This window comes from Dinoponera quadriceps, unplaced genomic scaffold (assembly GCF_001313825.1).
Source record: "Dinoponera quadriceps isolate SergipeBrazil2010 unplaced genomic scaffold, ASM131382v1 scaffold46, whole genome shotgun sequence".
NCBI lineage: Eukaryota > Metazoa > Arthropoda > Insecta > Hymenoptera > Formicidae > Dinoponera > Dinoponera quadriceps.
The window spans coordinates 1,058,360-1,069,670 of record NW_014554488.1 but is presented as its reverse complement, the minus strand read 5'-3'; the positions used below and the strand labels follow the sequence as shown (position 1 = coordinate 1,069,670).

General features: G+C 33.1%; 2 protein-coding genes across 4 annotated transcripts in view; both read left to right on the top strand.

Moving 5' to 3' along the window:
• Window positions 1-2,457: 2,457 nt before the first annotated feature.
• LOC106751483 lies at window positions 2,458-6,659 on the top strand. The gene is made up of 4 exons (XM_014632383.1): window positions 2,458-2,997; window positions 3,793-4,038; window positions 4,130-4,294; window positions 6,103-6,659. Exons 1-4 carry the CDS (start codon window positions 2,623-2,625, stop codon window positions 6,544-6,546), a joined length of 1,230 nt encoding a protein of 409 aa, XP_014487869.1. The 5' UTR covers window positions 2,458-2,622; the 3' UTR covers window positions 6,547-6,659.
• Window positions 6,660-9,395: 2,736 nt separating this feature from the next.
• The window catches only part of LOC106751492 (protein SGT1 homolog), a 4,925-nt gene continuing 3,009 nt past the window's right edge, over window positions 9,396-11,311 (top strand). Inside the window, exons 1-4 of one of the 3 annotated variants that reach the window (XM_014632405.1) lie at window positions 9,396-9,631; window positions 10,605-10,665; window positions 10,751-10,953; window positions 11,033-11,143. In XM_014632405.1, the coding sequence (XP_014487891.1) occupies window positions 10,912-10,953; window positions 11,033-11,143 (153 nt within the window). In that variant the 5' untranslated portion in view covers window positions 9,396-9,631; window positions 10,605-10,665; window positions 10,751-10,911. Of the gene's footprint in view, window positions 9,632-10,604; window positions 10,680-10,750; window positions 10,954-11,032; window positions 11,144-11,311 lie in introns of all 3 variants that reach the window. The other 2 variants (XM_014632393.1, XM_014632397.1) reach the window with 2 other exon arrangements.

The following is an 11,311-nucleotide window of genomic DNA, read 5'->3' as shown; positions in this document are numbered from 1 at the left end:
AGACTGCCGCGAACAGTCCGCCGTCCAATTATGAATTTTCATTCAGGAAATATGCCCGTTCGTTCGCATCGAAATTTCATTCCCGTCGCGATTGATTGATTACGACGAAAGGAAAAAAGAAAACATTTATGTTCTGTCTGATAAGGTGACAATTTTCTTCTTTACGTTCGCTTCAAAATTTTTTGAAAGTTCGCCTCTGAATGATCAAAGGCGTGATAAAGCTACGAATAGCTTGATTTATTTAATAATACTCTATAGTCAATGATAATATGCAATTTTCTTCACTAAATATTGTGCCCGACAAAGAGTAAATTGTCTCTCGTTAAACTCATCGTTTAACGAAGAACATTGGTTTAGTGTCGGGTGGCCCGAATAACTTCATCGACTTTGTTTCGAGTTTATCCGTTAATTTCTTACCAGAGTTTGCTAATAAACGTTTTAACATATTGTCATTCACATGATAGAAATAATTGGCGTACGGTCTATATTTACAATGAGGCCATTGGTATGTATATGTGAAGAGAGAAACACGACGATGACTAGCCGTGAGAGCGTTTCGACGAAAAATTGCATAAGACGAAGATTTTTCCGTAGCAGCTAATAAATAACGGCCGCCTCATGGAATGCCGTGATCAACAATGCGTATCGAATGTATCAGAATTCCAAAGATCGTGCTACGAAGATAAAGGTAACGAGAGAAAGCAAAGAAAACGAAGGGACAGCGCTAAAGTTCGAGTCGATTGAAGGGGCACACGTTATATCGGTGAGAGCAAATGAAAAGGAAAAAATAGAGAAGTTCTCGAATTAACGTAAATAACGTTATATCAGACAGAACATCATTGACCTAATGCAATCGAACCGATCGAATGTTACGCCATTTATTTGTGTTCGAGCGGATTATTAAAGGAGAATGAGCAACATTGAAAGCTGCAGGCGAAGTCTGTTCATTTATAGCGAGGATATTGGAGTAAGGCCAAATCACGAACCGCAACAGCAGTCGGGGAATGGTTGTATCGCCTTGAAATATCCGTGCTCGCTATATTACAGTCTCCGCAATTATGTACTCTCGATTGTTGAGCAATCAAAATTGGGAAGAAAATAAGAGCCCTCGAAAATCTGCTTGTAAGATAACCCAAAGGATATATCGCGTCTCGATGATGTCGATCGCTTGTATCGCTCAGTCTCATTAAATGAGTCAAATCGATGTGAATGGCCCTAAGAAACGTCAAGTTCTATTTAGATTTTCCTTTTTCTTATTTTTGCACAATGCAACAATGGCTTTCAAGTCTTTTCGTAATATTTAGTTTTGATCTCATCGAATTCCATCATCTAAATAGTGGCTACATCACACTTTCGAAAACGAAAGTGCAACGTATGAAAGTCACGATTACGTAAGTACAAGCTAGTACAAGTTGGTAGATTCGTAAATTATATAGGGTCCACGCATGGCGAGCGCTTCAGCTAACGGAGACGTAAAAGATTATTACCGAGTATGGAATCAATTATGAGATAAATATACTGACTGTTCAACGTTTGTCCTTCAAATCGATTTCCTGCTATACGATAGATTTTTCTCCTCACTAACGCATTTTATCGCTGCGATATAATTAGAGATATAAGAAGAAGTGAAAGATAAAACTATGTAAGAGGTCGATACTTCATGATTTATCGAGAAAATTTCTCGAGAAAATATATTTTTAATCAATCCTGAATTTACATACTTATGTTTCTTGTCACGAGTCTTCAAGAATGTTCCGAACAAGGTCAGAAGAATTTAAAACGCGTAATCAGTCAATCAGAAAACCCTCGCGCGATTTGCCGTTCTCTACGTGTTATATTGTCTTAGACAGTGGCTATCATAGAAAATACCGTTTTTCGAAACAGGCAAAGGCATTTTAATTGGAGAAATGGTGTATCAGTATCACGCCACGCCTCTCTTTTTCTTCCTTTCTCTGTTACGCATTTAATGTAAAAAAGCGAATATAAGCGACATGCTGTATTTGCAAGCCTTTCGTTCCAGATGTAACACCAGAAGGTGAGCAATCTCTTTGACAAGAGTGCGCGAGTAAAATAATGCTAACATATATGTAATAATGTGATTATTTGTTCAATTCTTCGAGAAGAACATCATTTAAAGGAATATCCAATGAATCGACGATGTCCCATTGCGGGAGACAGACGCGCTTTAATAAAAGTTATCAAAATCTATATGCATTTTCTCAACTTAAAGTTACAGATTAGAACAGTAATCCTCCGTTTAATTTCAAATAAATATTAATTTCAGACTAGTTGAGAACCGATCTTCAGTTTTGATAATACAGTCGCCAATTGAATTGGAGCGAAAATGATCGTAAGTCAGTCATAATGAGATTCTTTGATCTTTGTATCATTACACAACAATGACTCACAATATGACGTATGAGATAGTCAAGTAATAAAAGCGACGCTTCTGTGCGATGTGAGCAGTAATCATCGTGCACCAGTGAGAGTTCTCATGAACGGAATTTTATCTTTCCCGCCACACGCGTTAACGATATACAATATATAGAGTGATTTAAACATTATTAATTTAACGAAAATAACATTACAACGTTAAAAATATTAACGAATAGGCGTAAAAAAATGGCAGAGGAAAAGATTGTCTTGGACGAACAGTTGCTCGATTATCTACGAACATACGTAAGAGATTTAAATCTGAAGGATCCTGAATTTTATATAACCAAGGCTTGCAACAAGGGTGACAATTTCGTTGGACTTGTTTATCGCGTAAAAATCGAAGGTATTGAAAATGGCAAGGCCAAGAGTGTTCATGTTATTTTAAAAACACCAAGGCTCGATACGTCGACAGATGTTACGCAATCTATCAATCTGTACGAACGAGAAATATTCTTCTATCAAGAGATATTGCCTATTTTTAAGGAAACTTTAAAGAAACACGGTGGAATCGCCGACTTATTTCCCACGTTTTATGGCGCTAATAACGAGCCCGGAAAAGAGGTAAATAACAAAGGAATGTGAGAAGATATTTTCCAGGCGAAGTTAAAAGCTTGAGGAAATATGGAAAAATTATCGTTAACGTAAAATATGAATTATTTGTCACAACTGGTAATCAGCCGATTTTTGAGCCGATAATCGTTTTTGGACTGCAGTTCTTTTTGTACTTGTTTACCACACATTACATAATGTTGCTGTAAATCGTTTCTATAAAATCTATAAGTTAAACAAGATATGATACATAGATATTTTTATTTCGAAAAGACGTATCTATTTCTATAATTATTTAAATTAATTAATTTCGGTATTGTCTGTATTTATTCGCACAGCGGATACGGACAGAGTGAAAAATTCGGCAATTAAATTGCTCGTGAAAATACATTTCAATGAATTAATATTAATTGAAAAACTTGACTTATTACGATATATGATATAAGATATGTCTGATATTTTAACTCATAAAAGGATTTTATATGCGTATCGATATATAATTTTCTAAAATACACTGAATAAGTCGAATTTATGAGACTTTATCTTGTCAGATAAGAAAGTGGCATGTCTCTTTTGAATTTAAGCGTCATTACGCGGCAGAATTTCATTGCGTTGGACAATCATTAAACAATCATTAAAATCATAATGTAAACAATATAATCACTCGTAAATTTCAACAACTCACGGTGACTCAACGCAGTTACTTTTTTGGATTCATGTTTTACTGTAAATACCGACAACAAATAACGATAAAAATCAATATAATCAGGAAGCATGGAAAACTATAATGATGATTAATTTTTGCAGATTTTGATACTAGAAAATCTAATGGTCAAAGGATTCACGATGAAGAGTTTGAGAATCATGGATTATCCACATGTCTCTTTGGCACTTCGATGCTTAGGTGAATTTCACGCATACAGCTTTATCACACGCGCCGCCGATCCGATAAGCTTCAACAAATTGAAAGAAATGAAGGAACCATTATTCTCTCGAATATTAAATTACGAAAGAGATGAGTATATTATTAACGTTTGCAACATCATTGGGAAGGTACATTCTGCTTCGTTAATCGTTAAATCTTATCCGTGTATTCTTCGAGATTCAATATTTGTAATTTTCTCTTTCAATTTACTATATATAGGCTTTAATAGATGAAAAGAAATATTATTTGGAGAGATATCAACAATTCACAGATAATATTAGACGAAACATGAATGACGTAATCGATGGAAACGCTGCCGAGCCTTATGCCGTTGTAAACCATGGTGACGCTTGGACTAACAATATACTTTATAAATATGATCAGGTATGTGGAATACGTAAAATCTATTTAAGCACTAGCTACTAACGTCACACATGTATAACGCACCGATCTCTCACGAGAAACCAATATTACATATGTGACAACAAAAGTTTACTTTCTATATGCACAAAAAATTTATACTATTACGTTTTATACTATTACATAAAAATACAGAGTAGCTATATTAGCAATTTCTTAACCACGCCCATGGACTATGGTAGCGAATATGTTAAAAGCATTTCCTAATCAAATACTAAATTATTCACTTAAGTTGCTCCTTCAAACTAATTTTTCTTTACGTGTTTTAAACATAAATGGTTGTAGGGAATTACATTTCAAGTGAAATTTCTCAATGGAAACGTTTCATATAGAAGTTAAAAATCATCTTGATAACTCTTTAAAAAACTTAAAAACTTTTACAACAGATAGCAGTTCTTTTCATCGCATTTTAATTCCCCTATGGTAGTTGGCCCGTGACCAAACCATTAGAAAAATAATTAATATAACACGAAGAAATTCGACAAATCTATACTAAATGTTTATAAATACGATTTATAATATATAACTTTGGCACTATAATAAAAGAATCAATTGAACTTGCATAATGTTTAAAAAATCATAAAAAGTAATATAATTTTTCGCAATTCGAAGTATAATATTTTTAACTGGAACTGCCTTCATGTTAGGTATATGTTTATAAATATATCATATGTACTGATAGACGTACATTAGTGATGTGATATTAACCTAGATTTTCGCACATGCGCAATAAAGTGGTGGGAAAGTTAATAACGTACGGTGAATGTATGAGCGTTAGTTTTAGTGGAATCAGAATGATAGACAGGAAATAAAGTTAAGGTAAGTATGTAAGTACATTAAAATTATATATGTTAGTATATTGACACACTTATATTAAAATTATGCATACTTAGGATAGAAAAGAAGTGGTAAAGAATCAAAAAGTTAAAAAACCTAATAACAGTACCCCATTTTACTTGTCAAGGGTCAACTAATTTTCCGATTAGGTTTCATTGGTAACTGCATTTCATCGGATAAAAACATTTATCATTTGATTGGACAATAAAGATATAATGATAATATGTCGCCAAAAGCATCGCGTCTTTTTATATCATTATTTAATCGATTGACGTCATAGAAGGAGAAATGGCCTTAAAATGAAGCCACAATGAAGTTATCTTGCTGCTTGGAAAGCCGTTTCGTATCTGCAATATATATATAAAAAGTGCTAACTTTGATTCTAATAATTTTATCTTCGGTGTGGTCAATTTTCTTCTAATTATATACGAGGGCGGTCCGATAAGTACTTAGCCTACAAAAGAAAAACGAAAATTTTGGAAAAGTGGCGATTTATTTCTCAACATAGTCTCCTTTTAGCTCGATACACTTGACCCAACGATGCTCCAACTTCTTTAACCCATCTAAAAAATACGTTTTCTCGAAGTCTGCAAAGGCCTTCGTGGCGGCGATGACCTCCTCATAATTAATATTAAAATTTTCGTTTTCCTTTTGTAGGCTAAGTACTTATCGGACTGCCCTCGTATATGTAGATCGTGTTTCCATTAATATGTTGTTAAAATTTGAAAAAATTTGTATTCAAAAATTAGTTTACGGACCAACTACCTTAAAATAAAACAACTTTTTCTTCTTAACGATTCCCACCTAAAGCGAAAAGAAGGAAACGCGGATAATTGACTCAAGATGTAAATAAATGCAATTTAATTAATAAATAATTCTTAACTCTACATCACTATAGCATTATCTAATATAATTTTAATCGTATATTGTTTTAGAAATCGCAGGAGCGTTCCCAGGAGAAAAAACCGTGTGATTTACGCTTCTTAGATTTTCAAATATGTCGTTACGCGTCACCCGTGTTAGATATAGTTTATTTGCTCTTTTGCTGCTGTACGCAGGAAACGAGAAGTAAATATTATGATCAACTAATAGATGAATATTACGAAACATTATCTAAATGTTTAGAAAGATGCGGTTACGATTCTAATATCCTTTTTCCTTACGAAGTATTATCCAAACATTTTACCAAATTCGGAAAATACGCAGCAGGAATGGCTATTTTCACTTTACATATATTCACCGATAATAAAGGCGAGTATACAGATATAGAATCTACTCGTAATTACAAAAAAATGGAAGAAAGAGTGCAAAATGATAGTTTTTATAGATACATGATAAAAGGCACTTTCAAAGATCTTGTCGACAAAAATTACATATAGACATATATATATATTTGTTTAGTGTCCTAGTCACAATGTGTCATGGTACAATATTTTAGTACATTTTATAATGTATTCTGAAGATTAAATAAATTCGAGTATCTCTCTCTCTCTCTCTCTCTCTCTCTCTTTCGCTCTCGCTCTCTCTCTCTTCCTTCCTTTCTTTCTTACTACGTAAATAATGAAGTCGCCATAGTTTTCGAGTTATAAGCAATTAAGATTAAATCAAATATTTTACGATGTTTGTGTAGAACATTTCATATGTACAGTAAATCCAAGAAGTCTTCGTACACTAAGAATTTTTATAGGAAATAGTTTATTTCTGTATGATAATGAGTTGTAAACAAACAATCGTTCTTACGTATGATAAAGTCTCTTTTTCCTAACAATATACCAGAAACAAAACTTATTAATTATAAAATGTTGTAATCAAAAACGATAAAACAAGGAAATATGATGATTTAGTAACGCGCAGAAAGTCTTCGTACATCTATGATATCTGTAACAAAAACTTATCTTAGGTAAGGAACACATACTTCGTATGTTTGTTTACATTTCGGCTTTGTTCAGTTTAATCTTTTTTTTTATATATTGACGCGAAATCCCACAGTCATTGTTCTCTATTTGCTGAAAATGAGTCGAACAAGAAGAAAGACTACCGCGGAGGAAAGACAAATTATTATTAGACTACATAATCAATGCAAGTTATTAAATCAAATATCAAAACTGATTGAGAGACCGCGTTCGACAGAATATTATTGATTGTTTTGACAAGATTAAAACTATAAAAAACAATGCAAGAAGCAAGCGTCTATCAGTCTTGTCGGACATTGACAGACGATTTATCATACGCAAAATTAAAAAACACCGGAGAATTAATGCCCCTCCCTCCCCTCCTGATAGCTGCGGAATTACTGAAGAGATAAGTCGTCTCTGTAAATACAATGATAAATATACTGTACAAAGAGAGATATCATGGATAAGTAGCCAGAAAAAGTGCTGGATTAATGAAACCAAACGCAAGAAGCGTTTAGAGTTCGCTAATGAGTATCAAACAAGACCCCTAGAATTTTGGAATAAAATCAGTTTTACAGATGAAAGCAAGTTCAATCTATTTGGATCGGACGGGAATCAAAAAGTGTGGCGTCAGAAGAATACCGAGCTTCAGCCGAAAAACTTGATATCCACTATAAAACACGTAGAGGGTGGTTCTGTGCTGCTTTGGGGTTACATGAGTGCTGTTGGTGTAAGAAACATTCATTTCATCGATGGTACTATGGATCACGAAATGTATATAAAGATTTTGAAGAACAATCTCCATTGCTAGTGCCGAAAAAATGGGGCTCCAAAATAATTTTATATTTCAACAGGATAATGACTCCAAGCATACAGCCAGCAACACTAAGTTATGGCTCTTATATAACACATCTAATCAGCTGAAAACATCTCTCCAATCAGCTGATTTAAATCTTATAGAACACGTGTGGAGTCTCCTAGAAAATAAGAAAAAAATATATTTCAAATAAAGATAACTTAAAAAAACATTACAAGAGGAGTAAAATTCAATTACAGCATCTGAAACATCCAAATTGGTTCATTCTATACTCAGGCGTCTGTAAGCTGTTATAAAAGCTAAAGGCTATCCTACAAGATATTAATCTGGTTTTGTCTTTTTTATTTTGTTTTATTTGTAGCCAGCATATTGCTGTACAAACATTTTTTGTGTATTACTAAATCATTATATTTTTCTTTCGTTATCTTATCATTTTCGACTATAACATTTCAAAATTTATAAGTTTTGTTTCTGACATATTGTTAGGATTGGTTAAGTTATTGGTATATTGTTAGGAACGAGAGATTTTATCAGACGTAAAAACAGTTATTTGTTTACAATTAATTATCATACAAAAATAAACTATTTCCTATAAAAATTCTTAAGTGTACGAAGATTTTTTGAATTCACTGTAAATTAAACATCGATATCGCACGAAAATATTGAATATGAATATATAATAAGGTGTCCAGAAAGTTTTGACGGAGCAGCCGTGTGCAAATAGAATGAATTAAACTGACAAGGGGACCTCATGAATTGGGACACGCAAATCTAAACTAAACTTTAATAGTTTATAGGGCGGAGGAGCCCAAGTACAAATATAAAATATTAGATGTCGATGGCCAGCTATTCAAAAGTTATTAACAAAATATTTCAGCGTCGTATGTATGTCAACAAGTTCGCTAATTATGATAGTTATTAAATCGGAACGTTGCCATGTAAACAAAGTCAATGGCCGATAATCGGATCTTATATCTAGGACCATCTTAAGTTCATCTTCAGATTGGCTTTGCAGCCAATAAAATGAGCCAGGCAGTATCTGAAGATGAACTTAAAATAGTCTTATATATAAAATCCTACTATGAGTACCAGCCAATGTAAGTCGGAAGCCAATGCACAAGGATATGACGTATATCGCATCCATCACATCGTTTCTGAGATGAATGAGATATACGTTTACGTCAAATCCTTGTGCGTTAGCTTTCGACTGCGACTTATGTGTTACAATTTTTGTCGAAACAGTTCCGACAATCTTTGTGCGAAAGCCCATAGACGTAATAGGTCTGCTTTCTACTGCTGTACTAGTTCTCTTTCTTCTCTTTCTCACTAAGGCTACGAGGAGCACGTTAGGGATAGACAAAATCATCGATATTTGAAAAACATTGATGTTCGCTTATTAACATGAACTGACTGCATCAGTCAAGAAATTTACATACACATTGAAACGTATGATGCGTACATACAAGATTCTCATATTTCAGTGTGCGTAACTTTCTCAAACTAGTACTGCCCATTCAGCTATAAAGAACAGACAGAAGGATTGAATGACTCGGTAGCGCTGACAGCATATTCTCTGAACGCACCCCAAATCTCATGAAAAAGAGAAAAAGAGAACTAGTGCAAGCTAGTGCAGTCGTGCAGCGATAGAAAATAGATTAGGAGAAAAAAAAAGATTGGCGGGATGTGTCCAAGTCGACTCGAATCAGCAAATCAAATACGCCAGTAGTCGCTTCTCATACGAGAATTATTTGGGTAATTATTTAATTTAGCTACGCCAGCACAAATATGGATGAAATTACACTTATTCGACGCGTTTTTGCACAAAACGAAAGAATCTGGCAGAAAAAAGTATCGCTCTGTCCCGTGTAGTGAATTATTAGTCGTCAAAGTTGACGACTTGACAGGTTAGGAAATCTGTCATACCGATGAGATGTTGCGATATAAGCATGCTTCGTGGTGTTAAATAAATATAAGCATTAAATCTTTGCCTTGCTAAAGTGTGTGCGATGAGTCTGTTTTATACTAAAATGAAAACAATGAAAATTTGCAAAGGCCCCTACGTAAGATATGTTGTTAACTTATAATTTACTTATTTAAAATATTGTTATCTGAATTGATAATTACTTCATTATTTTTTATCTATTTAGCAGACACACCTTGCGTAGGGGTCTATGTTAATCTTCACTGTCTCAATTTTAGTATAAGATAGACTCATCACACATACTTTAGTAAGGCGAAAGATTTCAGTTTCAAGAGCAAAATAAAAATTGAATATATAAAATTTAAATATAAATCATATTTAAATTTACAAAACTATATATCTTCATAGTATTAAATCATGGTATTAAATATAAGTATTAAATCTTCACCTTATTAAAGTGTATGTGATGAATCTCTTTTATATTAAAATGAAAACAGTGAAAATTAGCAAAGGTCCCTACGCAAGGTATGTTGTTAACTAATAATTTATTTAACACCACGAAGCATGCTTATATCGCAACATTTCATCGGTATGACAGGTTTCCTGACTTGTCAAGTCGTCAACTTTGATGATTAATAACTTACTTCACGGAGCGACCCTTTTTTCTGGCAGATTCTTTCGTTTCGTGCAAAAACGCGTCGAATAAGTATAATTTCATACATATTTGTGCTGGTGTAACTAAACTAAATAATTACCTTATCCAAAATTGACGGATGATCCCACTCATTTTCTTTCTGGCAATAGCATTGGATCTTTGCATGTTTGTAAAGATACTCGACTTCAAGAAGTTACTTTTTTGTTATTAGTAACGTACACTTTGTAAATATTTTAGCAGATTAGACGTTACGATATGAACTACTGTTGGTTATAATTTTGATACATTTTTGCAGGAACTAAGATAAGAAAAAAACAAGAAAAAGAGAGTGAATAGGAGAAAATATCTGTTCTCGGGGGCAAATATCTACGGGAAAGGTTTGAAAAGTCGAAGTTCATAATAAAATATATTTAATATTTCATTAATAGAGTATAATTCAGCATTGATAGAAGTATAATGGATACTGATGATACTACCAATAAAATGGAAAGTACTAAAGTATGTCCTAATTTGATAGTATTAGAAATGCAAGTTTATAACCTTAAAATATCGAAGCTTAAAAGGTATCGAATTTTAGATATCTGTTTCGAAAATAAAACACGATTGGTATCAAACGGAGACCCATGTTATCGTAATGATACTTGTGAAAAATTCGGAAAATGTTAAAATTGAATATGAAAAAAATATGGTATGTATAATTGCTCATGTTTTATAGTAATTTTTCTATATATGATACTTGAGGCTATGCATATTTGTCAATAGTAGATGTCTGAAAACACTTTTAAAACATTTTTAAATAAAAATCAATATTAAAATTTAAAGGCTTCGATAGTTTTCAAATAGTGTTTTATGTTGA